The sequence below is a fragment of the Haliotis rubra genome, unplaced genomic scaffold, assembly GCF_003918875.1.
Source record: "Haliotis rubra isolate DU_JTF1 unplaced genomic scaffold, ASM391887v1 Scf496, whole genome shotgun sequence".
Classification (NCBI taxonomy): Eukaryota; Metazoa; Mollusca; class Gastropoda; order Lepetellida; family Haliotidae; genus Haliotis; species Haliotis rubra.
This window is the reverse complement of record NW_025767186.1, coordinates 44119-62283: the sequence shown is the minus strand read 5'-3', so window position 1 is coordinate 62283 and position 18165 is coordinate 44119. Positions and strand designations below refer to the sequence as shown.

Here is an 18165-nt window from a genome sequence, read left to right as displayed (position 1 = left end):
GTTAGGGTTAGGATACTACACTGTGAAGTACATTGTTTGATCCTTGTTTCAGCAACATGGACTGGCGGAGGTTTGGGTTAAGGTTAGGATACTACACTGTGAAGTACATTGTTTGATCCTTGTTTCAGCAACATGGATTGGCGGAGGTTTCATCAACGGGACTGCAGAGATCGTTGCCAAGAAAGGATTTGCCTGGATGCAAGCGCCAATTGGCTACTCCCTCTCCCTCATCATTGGTAAGCTTCAGTCACTTATCGGATCATCAATCTGTTCACAAAACTTGCCTGTTTCATTTCAAATACCGACAACACAAAACTTGCCTGTTTCATTTCAAATACCGATAACAGAAATGTCAGAGCAATGTTTCACTATCTGTTTACAGGTGGCATTTTATTTTGTCCCCGCTTACGTCGAGACAATTGCATCACAATGTTGGACCCTTTCCAAGACCGCTACGGCAGAGTGATGGGCGCCCTCATGTGTATACCACAGTTCCTGGGAGATCTCTTCTGGACAGCCGCCATTCTGTCGGCCCTTGGTAAGAATTTGTCACTGCTTTGCTATTTAATTGAATTTCTAATATTCTTTCTATGACGAATATGTTTCAAATGTGTTTATAATATAGGTATGTCATTCACTGGCGGACTGAGCAATAAACAACCAGCGTCAGTACCCAAGGTGGCAGATTCGAGGTACATGTTACAGGGAGCAGAATATATATATACATATATATTTCATATATATTTCAGGTTCTACTATGGCTATCATCCTTGACCTTGACGAAACCTTGTCTGTTGTCATATCCGCCGTCATCAGTGTCTCTTACACCTTAGTTGGCGGCCTCTGGTCTGTTGCCTACACAGACATTGTGCAGCTCATATGCTTAAGTGTTGGCTTGGTAAGACAACAAGACCATTGAGGTACACATAAATACGTTATGAAGCATAAATCTGTGTTCGCAATGATGCTGGATGAAGCCTTCATGTGTTTCCAAATAATGTCTTCATTCCATCCATCATAGATACAAACGTTAAATGAGAAAGTGTAAAACCAATGCAAGTCTGTATTTTCAAAATGAATAATGTCAGTGTTAAATGGCGGATGTCTTTCCAGGTTGTGGCAGCCCCGTTCATCATGACCAACCAAGCTGTGGAATTACAAAGGATCCAGGAAACATGGCTAGGGGAAGTTACTCTGCAACAGACAGGGTACTTCCTGGACCGTTATGGCCTTCTAATCCTCGGGGGCACAACATGGCAGGTAGGACTTGTTCAGTCTTGGGCATCAAGCTCACACAGTTGCACTTCATTACATGCCAACAAAACACACCAACGTGGATTCAGGTAAGATTTCTTAATGAGACCTAGAAAATATTATTGTTGACAGACATAATGTTGCCAAAGTGAGGCTTGAACAGAAAGATGGTCAAATGGGTTTTTATGTATCATCCGAAGCTCCTTCACGCCCGGTACTTCTTGTCAACGTCAGAGATTAGATAATTAGTCTCGACCGTCAACACAAACTGATTCCAGGTGTTCGCAAAGCACTTCCTGTCCGACATATTACTGTACATTCAGAAACCCTTCATTTGTGAAATGTTAGGATAGGTTTAATCCTCCCCCTTGCAATGTACCTTTCGGAGACCTGATTTGGTATTGGGTCATGGGTAATATAGTGTTCATTTAGAGTAAAGTTGGTGGACCCACACAGCAAAACGTTCTGCAGAAATCACACATTTTAGTTTCTGCCACCTAACATGTACATCTGTCTTGACCTAAGTTCTGACTCGTAGTAATGGACTCATTTGTCATGGGATAATTAGTAAATCGGCCAAAAGATCCTTGGACATATATAGTCAGCTTTCGGGGGGGTTTGAGCAATCTAGATTCCAAAACTGTGGAAAATTTGTCTTTTGGAGTGTATCATTTTCAGAATGACTGCAGTTACAGATCCCTATACTGTCAGTTAAACTGTAATACGTGGGACATCCGTGACGTCTTCTACTTGGTAACCATGCCAGGCGGGCATCGCTGGTGCTGGTCACATCAGTGGTCGCCCTCTGTGCTTCTTTTGACTCGTTTTAGTTTGGCAACCCATCTTTCACTAGTTGAATTTGAAGGGCAGTTATACCAAGCGTCTTATTAATATCTTCATGTAAAGTATGTACATCCAGGCACCAACATAAGTTGGTCATGTTACTTCTCGCTGATGCCACGTATTTGGCTACTGAAATGTACCAATACTTCATTTATCTTGTTTAGTCTTTTACTGATTTGATAATTACCTTCAGTACGAGCTACGAGTACGAGTTACCTTTCGCGTGTCAGTTTGAAATCATGCTGCAACAGAATCTCAAGTTTCCCTCTTATCATGTATGACCAAGAACGTTACACTTATATGTACCGTTATAACGTAACAAGGCATCAACTAGGGTATTTGTGCCAAGACTGTGTTAGAAAGCAGAACTCGGATACGAACTCTTTCAGAGAGAATTCGGTTTCGGATAGATCTTCGAAATTCAACTTGTTCCGGAACATGAAGACAACAGGACTAATTATAAAGTGTCAAGCGATTTGTTCTGATTTCATGTCTGTTGTATAGGAGATGTATCAGCGTACGTTGGCCTGCCGTACAACAAGACAAGCTGTGGCGTCGTCAGTCGTAGCTGGAGTCATGTGTCTTCTTCTCAGTATACCACCTGCTGTCATTGGGTTCGCGGGATCTGCGGCAGGTACGCTTTCTTCTTCAAATCATCTTTATTGCAAACATGATCTTACAAAGCATTTTAATTGTCTCTTTATACCACCTTGCACACATGTCAAGGAATCATATTTCATTTTCACCTTGGGAATATTGATACTGACACCCAACCCGATAATATCACAGCAATAGCAGCAATATGTAATTTCATGCTCATGTCACGGAGTGATGAGTACTCCATGTGCCAATATACTGAGAAACAAAAGTAAGTCTGCAGTTTGTTTAATAAAACTTGAATTTGAATTGAAAGAACTGTTGTAAAATCAGATTACATCTATTTTACCATCCTTCATTCCTGGAACGGTGCGGTGTGGATAGCTTAGTGGTTAAAGCTTTCGCTCATCACGCCGGAGACCCAGGTTCGATTGTAGATTGGAACAATGTGTCAAGCCCATTTCTGGTGTGTCCTGTCGTGATATTCCTGAGATATTGCTAAAAGCGGGGGAAAACTAAACTCACTAACTCACTCAAAATTGAATCTACAAATCCATGACCCTACCATCTTTGAACTGTAAATATTTATCGAAAAGGCTCCTGGAATTACTTTAGATGGTTTCCCTATTTAATCTGAAGAAAAAGCCAAATTCTAGGGTAGTATCGTGTTCAACATTTCACCTTTCTGTCCCATATCCTGTTACTTGCGATATATTTTATACGGAGTTCTGGAGACTTTCACCATGTTCCTTCCCACATAATATTTTAGAAGGATCTGAGAAAGGGATACAAGTACATGTACCTTATCATCAGCCTCAGGGGTATATAAGGAAATCTAGCTATTCAAACCAAAACATTGATTACACAACAGTCACTTTTCCTGCTGACTGGGATCCGTCCTATTGCATAACTTAGTACAATAACCAGTCCTGAATATATAAATATTAATCAGTATTATCTGATACATCTAATCACTTGTATATAGCAACACTAATGTCCTTCTAATCCTTGGAAACACGTCTTGCAGAGTGGTCTGTCGATCTGACAAACGAAAATCTGGAAATCGTTGAAATCAGAAAACGAGGCTCAGCCGCTAGAAACGTTTGGCGGTCGGTACGGACTTGATGTTATATCAATCACATTGTACGTTACAAAAATACACCGAATAAGCGCAAAGAACATATAACAGGTGTAACCAGTTAGCCAGATGAATTGTGAATCATTTTTCGACCTCATCAAACAGGGGCAGACTTAGTTTACGTCATGCAGCCTAAACCTGGCCATAAAACATAGAAATGCGATTTTTTAAAAAGTTTTTTTATGTAATGAGTAGATTATTTACTATTTGTTTTGATTAGACTACTCCTGCTCACGACCTTATAATCCGGACATCCCGTGAACCTATTCACTGCGCATGTGCTATGAGCGCATCCCAGCGCAGCGCAGCGCAGCACAGCTGTTGAAACCACTTTTCACCAAAAGCGCTGGGTCGTTTGAACTCCGATTTCGCGGGGTTTCATCGCGTTATTTTTTAACTTTATAAGTTGAATTTGCATTTTTGATGATTTGTATCTGTAAGTCCATACCGAAATATATCAGAATCTGCGTTTTAAGTTGTGTTTTACGTTGCATGTGACCTTTAAGGTGGGGTATGTGGAAACTCTCCCCAAGGTACGGACTTGTTTATTGGGAATGATTTGGCAGAAGAAAGTGTTTGATTCATCTTGTCTTTGGCCATACTGTTCGTAGACCTTTAAAAGCACTTAAAGCTAGCGAGCTGGAATAATCCCAGGACAAGATGAAACTACATTAAGAAAGTCCTTAGACCTGGCGATAAAGTGTTGGTGTTTCTGGATTTCCCTGGTCAACCACTACGTGCTAGGTACTATGGCCATATGTTATTGATAAGAAAGTTAGCGATACTGACCATGTTGTTCTAATAACAGGCCCCCGTAAGCAGACACAGCTTTGTTGTGTCAATAGAAAGTGTGATGAAAGAAATGACCATATCTTTTCTCAGTGTGTCTCCACTGTTGCTCCTGTAGATACTGTATCAGATTGTGAGACTGATGATATATGTTTGTAAAGTTTGGTGATATTGCTTGCCTTAATCTACGCAAGTCTGAAATGTTAGCTAACTTAGGCTATGTTATTTGCCACCTTAGCAAAAAGGTCAAACTTCAGAGTTATTTGGCCGTACAGATTTAGTGTGTCAGGATGATGTCGGTGACGCTCGACCTTTGAAACAGGCATTTCGGACGAGCTGACCCAATGAAAACAAGCTGAAAGGTCAGCAGCTTACTTCTGTTCACTACGTACGTCAGCAACTTTGACGTAATGAAAGGATTCCATTGACAAAGTGGGCCAAGCGGGTTTCAGCTTTTGTGACTCAAGATGGACGTTATAAAAAAAGTCCTGCTATTTGACCTGAAGACCACTTCAACCACCTTCCAGTACGTGATGAATGACATTTGGCAATCTGGACGCCTACAGCGATAATACCAACATCCATTCCATGCAATGGGTGGAACACCTGAACGTGCTTTCTCCAAAAGACTTACTGAAGTCAAGCTGACTGTGGTTTCAGCGAAATTGCTCAAGCACATGTACAATGTTTAGGTCATGTCAAGGTCAGATACAGCCGAAGGTGCAATCCATTTCAAAATTACAAGTTCCCCCAAACAAAAGCCAACTTATGACAGTTCTGGGAATGGCTGGTTACCATAGTATGTTTTGTAGAATTTTCGCACTTGTGGCGGGACCTCTCACTAATTTGCTTTGTAAAAGAGTGAAATTTTTTGAGACAGCATTTGTCAGGGTGCTTTGGAGAAAGGCCAATCTCACGAATTCTAATGTTCTTCAGGCACCAGATATTGAAAAACAATTTCAAATTACAAATACATGCTAGTGACATTAGTGCTGGAGCTGCCCTGTTGCAGGAAGATGTATCAGCCTTTGATCACCCTGTTTCAAGGACATATGACAAACATCAGAGAAATTATCCCACCATTGAGGACAGGAATAGTCCAACCAACACTCAAGAAGGCAATAGTGAAACCATTACTGAAGAAATCCACTCTAGACAAGGATGGGTTACAGAACTACAGGCCAGTCTCAAACCTGTCGTTGATCTCCAAGGTGATTGAGAGAGGTGTCGACAAACGATTGGCAGAACATCTTGAGCATCACGATTTGTACAGCCTTTCTAATCGGCATACCGTCCTGAACACAGTACGAAGACAGCCCTATTGATCTTAGGTGTGGTATTGACTGTGGTAATGTTGTCCTCTTGGTGCTGTTAGATTTGAGTGCGGCCTTTGACACCATATACCACCAGATGCTACTCAGGCGACTCAAGGATGACTTCTTTCTCAATGGTAGTGTATGGTCCTGGTTCGAATCCTATCTGTCAAATCAGTATCAATCGGTATATAGCGAATAGCGTCTACTCAGCTCCAGTGAATCTGTCAAGCGGTGTGCCACGGGGGTCGGTTTTTGGTCCTGTTCTATTCACACTGTACACAAAGGCACTTGGCTCATTCAGTCGTGTACATGAGATCAAAAGGCATCTACATGTATATGCAGATGAAACTCAACTGGCGTCACTCTTCAAGCCTAATCAATCTGAAGCACGGCGGGCAGCTCAAGGTATGACAAACTGCTGCCATGACATACAGAAATAGATGTCGACCAACAAGCTCAAGTTGAATGCTGAAAACAAACGGAGTGTGTTGTGGTTGGACCAAAATTAAAGGCGTTTAGAGTCCGGACTCACTATCTTGGTTATTGGAGATACTGAGGTACCAGTGTCAGAGAGCGTCAAAGACTTAGGTGTAATCTTGGACTCGGACCTCTCCATGGATAGTCAGATCAGTCAAATAACCAAGATGTGTTTTCTACAGTTGAGGAACATCTGCAACATCCGGAAATATTTTACCAAAGAATCAACCATCATTCCTGTACTGTCCCTAGTCACGACAAGGATCGACTTTTGCAACAGGCTCCTTGTTGGAGACCGTGCTGTGCAGCTAAATAACTCCAGTGCGTACAGAATACGACCGCCAGGATTGTGTCACTCGCCAGTAAGCACGACCATATTGCCCCGGTCTTGAGGGATCTACACTGGCTTCCAGTGCATCACAGGATTACTGTCAAGGTCCTCTGCTTAGATCACCAGTGTCTGTCCGGCGATGCTCCAGGCTATCTACAAGACCTGCTGCCCATCTACTCTCCTCCTCGATCCCTACGCTCGGATTCCAAGCTTCTATGTCGCATCCCCAACATCAAGACTGTTAGATATGGCTAGCGTTCCTTCTCACATGCAGCGTCATCAGCGTGGAACACCCTTCCAGAACCAATCTTTCAGAAGTCATCTCAAGACCTACCTCTTTCAACAGCTCTTAACTCTTTCTATGTGATTGTGATGCATCAAGCATGGAGTAACTCGAAATACAAGTGTCTTATTATGTTTTACAGATTAAAGATAGTATGCAGCAGAGAGGGTTCGGGTGATCCTGGCACAGTCAGGCTGGTAAGGCTCATCATCAGATCAGGGCCCACGTTATTATTATGTTTTACAGATTAAAGATTGTATGCAGCAGAGAGGGTTCGGGTGATCCTGGCACAGTCAGGCTGGTAAGGCTCGTCAACAGCCCAGGGCCCTTGCCCCGTCTACACGCAGCCCAGACAGCGAATGGGACTTCTTCCAGGAAACGCTGCCTAGTCGAACCCACCAAGAACCAAGAACTTTCCGGAGAATATGAAGGCTCCTCAACACTGCAGCCTTCTGCGTTACCCAGAGTGTCAGAAGGGCTGTACTCCCGGTGGAAAACCCGGGCACTCTCCTGATCTGCGCCAAGAGATCAGGAGGTACCAAACCAAGGGCACCGAGAACAATGGGGAGCCTGGCGACAGTGTTATTATTATTATTATTATTATTATTATTATTATTATTATTATTATTAATAGGTACTATGTTTTTTTAAAAACTGGTTTATTTCCAATTTAAAAAGAAAATTGAACCACATTGAATGACTTGATTCGTGAGATTCAGCTAATTTGAAATAACTCTTTTCAGATGTGTTTCCCATGCCTTGATTACATCTTTCCAAAAGTGATTTCTAACACAAGGTACAATTGATAAAGTAATCAGGATCTGTTAAACCATATTCTGTGGTGATAGTGATTACCGTTATCTACTAATAGTTCCATTTACAGTCAACATCAGTCTTCTAACCCAAGAAAATGCAATTGAATGCCCAACAATTTAAAATTATTCTGATTCCAATCTGTGTCTAGTTCTTCTTTTAGAACCTATCCGTATCAATTTTGTCTTATCAGCATTTAACCAGTAAAGATCTGGGTTAGAATTTGTCCTCAGTAACCCATGCTTATCTTTAGCGGAAACTAACGGAATCACGTGTTCAGACTTGGTTGATCCATGTCATCATATCCCAAACACTTAAATTGATGCTTATGCTGCTGATCACTGGATTGTCTGGTCCGGACTCGATTATTTACAGACCGCCGACACAATATTGCTGAGTGCGGCGTTATACAACAAACAAAGACAACTTCTCAGCATCTACATCCGAACCCGAATATCTTGCAAACAATAACAGGGTGTTCAGCATTGGATGCAGGCTGCTCTCTGTGCCGTATAACAAGATATGGTAGTATAAGCTGCAAACTGTGCGAGGATAAACTCTGTATTTCCTATCGTTAGGCCTTTAATATTTCTATTGTTTCTAATAAGTATGGCCAAACTGTCTACGCACAGATTGGAACTGTATAGTGACAGGATCACCTTGTCTACAACCTCAACCTGAACATCCGTTTATTAGAATACTTGACTCCATACCTTTGAAAAAAGGTTCTTATCCACTTTTGTAAACATGAATCAAAGTTACAGTTTAATACATTTAACATACAACTTAGATCTACTTAATCGGAAGCCTTTTCAAAATCTATTAGAACTAAGAGTCCAGGTACTTGGTAAGTTTCTGTGTGTTCATGGTAGGCCCTGGTACAAAACCATTTTATATTCACTAATTATGAGGGGTAGTTCCTTTTTTTCAGTCTGTTTGCTATTTCATTTGATGCAAGTTTATAAGCAGTGTTTAATAATGAAATAGATCTCCACGGGTTTTTTAAAAAACCCAACATTGTTTGTTTATTTCTCTGGTGTTGTAGGTAATAAGTCATGGTTTCTGAGTTACAGATACCGATTCGTTTTTCATGTGAATACATAAGTGAGTATAAATATTTTGAAGCCATTCCACTAAATTCTGGCTCTGGCTCATCTTTCGTAAGGCCTCTAAAGTTTCATCTTCAATTATTTTACCTTATAAATTAGCAGAAATGCCATCCGTTCTTTTTGGTATATCTTATTGTTTCTAATTCTATATGTGTACCATTTGATCCATCATTTTTACAATTCATTCAACAGGTTTCGAAATTCTAAATTTAGAATTGTTTAATTCGTTTTTCCCTTGTTCAATCCACTTTGTTTTGATTTTACAAATGAACATGTTATTGTCTGAGTACCTAGTTCATCAACTTCTACTTATATATCATCAATTATGTTAAAAGATGTTTGATATTTACTATGAGAAGGGCATCTAAACCCTATTCAAACTACAGAGAGCACTTATCCCTTCTGGACCCAACATTTCTTGTGGGGGCAAAAAATGTAACTTAAACTTGAATCTATCGCCATGGTTTGAAGTTTTGACTTGGTTCGAAATCCTAGTTTGTATCTGAGGCTGATGAGCCGTTCTTTACACAACATCACATGAACTTATCTTTTCTACACTACACTCTTCCAAATCCAATTCTGCCACTGTGATCGTAATTGTCTTTGTACAAAATTCTACATTAAAAATCATCCTTTTTCGCGACATGAAATATAAGAACAATCTGATATTTCTGCTGCTAACATTTATCTTTAAAATTTTGCCCCCCACTTAGCGTTTGTCTTCTCTAACATGGCAGTTAAAAAAGTCACAGATGGCCATAACATTAAATAATCTAAAAATCTGGGACAAACCAACTAATGTATCAATAAGAGTATAATCAGTTACGAAGCTTTTACAATGCATACGAATCTATATTTACACATTCATCCAAGGACGGTGACGCAGTTGCCAGCGCCATTGGATATAGAACTATATCACCACGACTACCAGTTAACTGCTCCATACTTACTGTCAAGTCACATAGAACGTTAACATAACTAGAGTATACATACACCCACGTACATGAAAGTACACACCTGGTGTTGGAGATTAGTTTCCAAACAACGGCGTAAATACTATAAGTATAATAATATGCTATAAAATAAAATGATTGTGACTTACAAGTCACCCACTTTGTGCTCGCGTGGTCAATACACCACAGCAGGTATCCTCCACGTGTTGTGCGTGGAACATCATGAACATCAAGATTTTAGCGAATCGCTCGCCGATGTTATACGCCAACAGTATAAAACACAGTGGTAAACCTGTTAAGGGCATACATCAAAATGCAAGGATTATCAGCAGCGGAGCGGGAAAAAGCCATTGGACTATAATTATCGCCCTCTCACCAATACACATCAGTTTGGTTACTCAGCTACGTTGTAATCACTAGGGACACAATGGCCACTGCTGCAAAAGCAGCACTCAACAAATCTTAGACACCACTGCTGATATCCCAGATAGCGATTACAAGACTGTAATGTGATGCTATGTGCGAGATCTGATACAAACGGAATGGAATATCAAAGTTGGTGTGGATGAGTCACATGAAATTGCACCAACTATCGGTTTCGCTTGCTTTAGTTTTCTATGCAGACCAGAACAGGTCATTTTGCAACAATGTCGTATATGCCATTCAAGACAATGCATGTGACTATTTATTGAAGGTAAAGGTGAAAACATGCATTCTGTATCAGTTGTAATGAGAGAATCACAGCCAATAATGTCTTGCTTTACTGTGTTGATTTGCAACTTCCAGAGATAATTCAGTTTCTAGCAGATATGATTTTTGCTTTAGTTCCCATTATTTTTTTATTTTACATATAGCATTGATTAATATTTATGTACATGTTGTTGCTTTTTCTTAGTACCTTTTTCATAAACTGGGACCGTGAAATGGAAATGGTATAAATCATTCTTCTTTTGCCATGTCATTCCAAAAATATTTTTCCAACACTGTTCTTAGCTGTGGTATATTTTCGTATTTTGATGTGTTTCTCATACTGCATACAATCACCAGTATCTAGAGACGGTGTATATCCTGCTGGGGAACCATACAATCACCAGTATCTAGAGAGGGTGTATATCCTGCTGGGGAACCATACAATCACCAGTATCTAGAGAGAGGGTGTATATCCTGCTGGGGAACCATACAATCACCAGTATCTAGAGAGGGTGTATATCCTGCTGGGGAACCATACAATCACCAGTATCTAGAGAGAGGGTGTATATCCTGCTGGGGAACCATACAATCACCAGTATCTAGAGAGGGTGTATATCCTGCTGGGGAACCATACAATCACCAGTATCTAGAGAGAGGGTGTATATCCTGCTGGGGAACCATACAATCACCAGTATCTAGAGAGAGGGTGTATATCCTGCTGGGGAACCATACAATCACCAGTATCTAGAGGGAGGGTGTATATCCTGCTGGGGAACCATACAATCACCAGCATCTAGAGAGAGGGTGTATATCCTGCTGGGGAACCATACAATCACAAGTATCTAGAGAGAGGGTGTATATCCTGCTGGGGAACCATACAATCACCAGTATCTAGAGAGGGGGTGTATATCCTGCTGGGGAACCATACAATCACCAGTATCTAGAGAGAGGGTGTATATCCTGCTGGGGAACCATACAATCACCAGTATCTAGAGAGAGGGTGTATATCCTGCTGGGGAACCATGCAATCACCAGTATCTAGAGAGAGGGTGTATATCCTGCTGGGGAACCATACAATCACCAGTATCTAGAGGAGGGTGTATATCCTGCTGGGGAACCATACAATCACCAGCATCTAGAGAGAGGGTGTATATCCTGCTGGGGAACCATACAATCACAAGTATCTAGAGAGAGGGTGTATATCCTGCTGGGGAACCATACAATCACCAGTATCTAGAGAGGGGGTGTATATCCTGCTGGGGAACCAAACAATCACCAGTATCTAGAGAGGGTGTATATCCTGCTGGGGAACCATACAATCACCAGTATCTAGAGAGAGGGTGTATATCCTGCTGGGGAACCATGCAATCACCAGTATCTAGAGAGGGTGTATATCCTGCTGGGGAACCATACAATCACCAGTATCTAGAGAGAGGGTGTATATCCTGCTGGGGAACCATACAATCACCAGTATCTAGAGATAGGGTGTATATCCTGCTGGGGAACCATACAATCACAAGTATCTAGAGAGAGGGTGTATATCCTGCTGGGGAACCATACAATCACCAGTATCTAGAGAGAGTGTGTATATCCTGCTAGGGAACCATACAATCACCAGTATCTAGAGAGAGGGTGTATATCCTGCTGGGGAACCATACAATCACCAGTATCTAGAGAGAGGGTGTATATCCTGCTGGGGAACCATGCAATCACCAGTATCTACAGAGAGGGTGTATATCCTGCTGGGGAACCATACAATCACCAGTATCTAGAGAGGGGGAGTATATCCTGCTGGGGAACCATACAATCACCAGTATCTAGAGAGAAGGTGTATATCCTGCTGGGGAACCATACAATCACCAGTATCTAGAGAGAGGGTGTATATCCTGCTGGGGAACCATACAATCACAAGTATCTAGAGAGAGGGTGTATATCCTGCTGGGGAACCATACAATCACCAGTATCTAGAGAGAGTGTGTATATCCTGCTAGGGAACCATACAATCACCAGTATCTAGAGAGAGGGTGTATATCCTGCTGGGGAACCATACAATCACAAGTATCTAGAGAGAGGGTGTATATCCTGCTGGGGAACCATACAATCACCAGTATCTAGAGAGAGTGTGTATATCCTGCTAGGGAACCATACAATCACCAGTATCTAGAGAGAGGGTGTATATCCTGCTGGGGAACCATACAATCACCAGTATCTAGAGAGAAGGTGTATATCCTGCTGGGGAACCATACAATCACAAGTATCTAGAGAGAGGGTGTATATCCTGCTGGGGAACCATACAATCACCAGTATATAGAGAGAGGGTGTATATCCTGCTGGGGAACCATACAATCAACAGTATCTAGAGAGAAGGTGTATATCCTGCTGGGGAACCATACAATCACCAGTATCTAGAGAGAGTATATCCTGGGAGTATATCCTGCTGGGGAACCATACAATCACCAGTATCTAGAGAGAAGGTGTATATCCTGCTGGGGAACCATACAATCACCAGTATCTAGAGAGGGGGAGTATATCCTGCTGGGGAACCATACAATCACCAGTATCTAGAGAGAGGGTGTATATCCTGCTGGGGAACCATACAATCACCAGTATCTAGAGAGGGGGAGTATATCCTGCTGGGGAACCATACAATCACCAGTATCTAGAGAGAGGGTGTATATCCTGCTGGGGAACCATACAATCACCAGTATCTAGAGAGAGGGTGTATATCCTGCTGGGGAACCATACAATCACCAGTATCTAGAGAGAGGGTGTATATCCTGCTGGGGAACCATACAATCACCAGTATCTAGAGAGAGAGGGTGTATATCCTGCTGGGGAACCATACAATCACCAGTATCTAGAGAGAGGGTGTATATCCTGCTGGGGAACCATACAATCACCAGTATCTAGAGAGAGGGTGTATATCCTGCTGGGGAACCATACAATCACCAGTATCTAGAGAGAGGGTGTATATCCTGCTGGGGAACCATACAATCACCAGTATCTAGAGAGGGGGTGTATATCCTGCTGGGGAACCATACAATCACCAGTATCTAGAGAGAGGGTGTATATCCTGCTGGGGAACCATACAATCACCAGTATCTAGAGAGAGGGTGTATATCCTGCTGGGGAACCATACAATCACCAGTATCTAGAGAGAGGGTGTATATCCAAGAACCATACAATCACCAGTATCTAGAGAGGGTATATCCTGCTGGGAACCATACAATATCCTGCTGGGGAACCATACAATCACCAGTATCTAGAGAGAGGTGTATATCCTGCTGGGGAACCATACAATCACCAGTATCTAGAGAGAGGGTGTATATCCTGGGGAACCATACAATCACCAGTATCTAGAGAGGGTGTATATCCTGCTGGGGAACCATACAATCACCAGTATCTAGAGAGAGGGTGTATATCCTGTATATCCTGCTGGGGAACCATACAATCACCAGTATCTAGAGAGAGGGTGTATATCCTGCTGGGGAACCATACAATCACCAGTATCTAGAGAGAGGGTGTATATCCTGCTGGGGAACCATACAATCACCAGTATCTAGAGAGAGGGTGTATATCCTGCTGGGGAACCATACAATCACCAGTATCTAGAGAGAGGGTGTATATCCTGCTGGGGAACCATACAATCACCAGTATCTAGAGAGAGGGTGTATATCCTGCTGGGGAACCATACAATCACCAGTATCTAGAGAGGGTGTATATCCTGCTGGGGAGAGAGAGGGTGTATATCCTGCTGGGGAACCATACAATCACCAGTATCTAGAGAGAGAGGGTGTATATCCTGCTGGGGAACCATACAATACAATCACCAGTATCTAGAGTATCTAGGGTGTATATCCTGCTGGGAACCATACAATCACCAGTATCTAGAGAGAGGGTGTATATCCTGCTGGGGAACCATACAATCACCAGTATCTAGAGTGTATATCCTGCTGGGAACCATACAATGTATATCCTGCTAGAGAGAGGGTGGGAACCATACAATCACCAGTATCTAGAGAGAGGGTGTATATCCTGCTGGGGGAACCATACAATCACCAGTATCTAGAGAGAGGGTGTATATCCTGCTGGGGAACCATACAATCACCAGTATCTAGAGAGAGGGTGTATATCCTGCTGGGGAACCATACAATCACCAGTATCTAGAGAGAGGGTGTATATCCTGCTGGGGAACCATACAATCACCAGTATCTAGAGAGAGGGTGTATATCCTGCTGGGGAACCATACAATCACCAGTATCTAGAGAGAGGGTGTATATCCTGCTGGGGAACCATACAATCACCAGTATCTAGAGAGAGGTGTATATCCCTGGGAACCATACAACCATACAATCACCAGTATCCTGCTGGGGAACCATACAATCACCAGTATCTAGAGAGGGGTGTATATCCTGCTGGGGAACCATACAATCACCAGTATCTAGAGAGGGGGTGTATATCCTGCTAGAGAGGGGTATAACCATACAATCACCAGTATCTAGAGAGAAGGTGTATATCCTGCTGGGGAACCATACAATCACCAGTATCTAGAGAAGGTGTATATCCTGCTGGGGAACCATACAATCACCAGTATCTAGAGAGAGAGGGTGTATATCCTGCTGGGGAACCATACAATCACCAGTATCTAGAGAGAAGGGTATATCCTGTTGGGAACCATACAATCACCTGTATATCCTGCTGGGGGAACCCAATCACCAGTATCTAGAGAGAAGGTGTATATCCTGCTGGGGAACCATACAATCACCAGTATCTAGAGAGAAGGTGTATATCCTGCTGGGGAACCATACAATCACCTAGAGAGAAGGTGTATATCCTGCTGGGGAACCATACAATCACCAGTATCTAGAGAGGGGAGTATATCCTGCTGGGGAACCATACAATCACCAGTATCTAGAGAGGATATCCTGCTGGGGAACCATACAATCACCAGTATCTAGAGAGAGGGTGTATATCCTGCTGGGGAACCATACAATCACCAGTATCTAGAGAGAAGGTGTATATCCTGCTGGGGAACCATACAATCACCAGTATCTAGAGGGTGTATATCCTGCTGGGGAACCATACAATCACCAGTATCTAGAGAGAAGGTGTATATCCTGCTGGGGAACCATACAATCACCAGTATCTAGAGAGGGTGTATATCCTGCTGGGGAACCATACAATCACCAGTATCTAGAGAGAGGGTGTATATCCTGCTGGGGAACCATACAATCACCAGTATCTAGGTGTATATCCTGCTGGGAACCATACAATCACCAGAGAAGGTGTATATACAATCACCAGTATCTAGAGAGAAGGTGTATATCCTGCTGGGGAACCATACAATCACCAGTATCTAGAGAGGGGAGTATATCCTGCTGGGGAACCATACAATCACCAGTATCTAGAGGGAAGGTGTATATCCTGCTGGGGAACCATACAATCACCAGTATCTAGAGAGGGGGAGTATATCCTGCTGGGGAACCATGCAAGTGCTAGATGTACGTCCACATGGTCCACATAATGCGTTCTTAGGTTTTGTGATATCATTTCATGTTTACATGCTTCTTTTAGTTAGTGAGTTAAAATTTATAGTCACTTTGGCAATACATTGTATTTCAGTCATATCGTCACTTAAACGGGTCCTATTTAAATAATATATACTGTTATATCTCAAATCTGTCTGCGAAGGACAGTAAAAGAATTAGAATATCACAGTGAGAGATTTAAAACTAGCATGTGACGTAAAAGTATATACTATTTAGGACATTACAATACAAAACAGGCTATAGATCACCAGCAATACTAGGGAGACATGCTTCTTTTAAATATAAACATGTGATAGCCAATCATTTTACTGTCAATTGTCTTCCGGTTCTATACATTCTATATTGAATTAGAACTTGTGTGTAACTTGTTGTAATCACGATATAGCGGACATGCCGCGAGTGACATGAATCTTCAATTCACGTTACTTTTTAACGTTAAACAGTTTACATACAGAGACCACAAAAGGTGAAGTTTTATATTTTTGTATTTATTAATAATTGTCACATGTACACTTTAATTCCCAGATTGGAATCAGACTGGTTATATGGGTGAGATCCCGCTTACCGTGGAACAGATGCACTTTATCCTGCCCATGGCCTTGCAGTATCTCTGCCCCATGACTGTGTCCATCCTAGGACTGGGCGCGGTCTCAGCAGCCGTCATGTCATCCACAGACTCCAGCACGCTCTGCACGGCTTCAGTCTTCACCAAGAACATCTACAAGAGCATCGTGAGACAAAACGTAAGCAACGTCTGCAACCGATGCAGAAGTGATGTTGTGTCAGTAACATGCATCTTGGTGTCAGATTTAAACAGATCTCACTACTGTTACACTCATTTGACAAGGAATCTCAGTATATCACATTAATGTCTGTCTGAATGTATCTTTACTTTCTGCTTTACATCTGTTGCAGGCCTCGGATCGGGAGATGGTGTGGGTCATGAGAGTGGCCATCGTTGTTACGGGTGCTCTTGCTGCTGTCATCGCCATCGTTGTAAAGAGTGTATATGGACTTTTCATCCTCTGCTCTGATTTGATGTACGTCATTCTCTTCCCGCAGTTCATCTGCGTTCTCTACATCAGCAGCTGTAACGCATATGGATCGTTTGTGGGGTTTGTGGTGGCGTTCATCCTGCGGGCGTGTAGTGGCGCTAAGCTCATCAACTTCCCTGCCGTCATACGCTACCCCCTGTACAACAAAACGGATGGCCAGCTATTTCCCTTCCGCACGCTGATTGCTGTAATCGGATTCTTCCTCATAATATCGGTGTCAGTAGGAACCAAACTCTTGTTTACTAGGGGATGGATATCAAGGAAATATGACATTTTTGATTGCTTTGGACACCTCCAGTCTTCAGATACGGCTAACGAGACAGAGGCTGTTGAAATGCTAGCCGAATCTGACCGGCAGAATGAGCAAAACTATCGCTTTGACAACAGACCACGACCTCCAGTTTTGTCTGAAGAAATGTAACATATTTCCAGTCGTTTTCAGGGTAATCCTGCAACCTTGAGATTACCTGGAGTTAGTTTATTAACCGAGTGTATAATATTCAGTACTACATTATATATGTACCATCAGTTATCAATGATCAGTTTTATATCACCAAATACTCTGACTGCTCTGTCGAATCCCCAGGCCCTCTTCCCCAACTCATTTGACCCGTGTTTCTGGTGGCAGTAACAAAGTCGTATTTTCAACTACTGGTATTTTACTAAAAAGCACATTCAGTCATTCCCGTAAATATTTTACTGAGTTCATTCTTAGAATAAATCGGTATTCTACCGCACAAACTGAAATCACGTATAGTATCTAATAATACCCTTAGATAGATGACATCAACCATTAAACATATTTTCAGCAATCAAAGAAAACCGTTGTATGCCCGTTCTGGTCCGACACATGAAGGATCGGGGTGAGTGAGGTAGACGAGCACAACCAAACCACAAGTGAATGTTTCTTGTGTGTCGATAGGTATACTTCGTTGGGCCATTTACACATGTGAGAACTTAATATTCAA

General features: G+C 42.2%; 1 protein-coding gene across 1 annotated transcript; it reads left to right on the top strand.

The window, feature by feature from the left end:
- Positions 1-429: 429 nt before the first annotated feature.
- On the top strand, positions 430-17618 carry LOC124291551 (high-affinity choline transporter 1-like). The gene is made up of 6 exons (XM_046728567.1): positions 430-538; positions 750-898; positions 1114-1260; positions 2602-2731; positions 16668-16885; positions 17058-17618. The coding sequence occupies exons 1-6, from the start codon at positions 430-432 to the stop codon at positions 17616-17618; spliced, it is 1314 nt and encodes a 437-aa protein (XP_046584523.1).
- The last annotated feature ends 547 nt before the right edge of the window (positions 17619-18165 follow it).

Bases quoted from the DNA above. Each gene is read 5' to 3' on its own strand.
- LOC124291551 (XM_046728567.1), top strand. From the start codon at position 430: ATGTTGGACCCTTTCCAAGACCGCTACGGCAGAGTGATGGGCGCCCTC. The intron at 899-1,113 runs GTAAGACAACAA...ATGTCTTTCCAG, and splicing joins TATGCTTAAGTGTTGGCTTG to GTTGTGGCAGCCCCGTTCAT. The intron at 2,732-16,667 runs GTACGCTTTCTT...TTTAATTCCCAG, and splicing joins GTTCGCGGGATCTGCGGCAG to ATTGGAATCAGACTGGTTAT.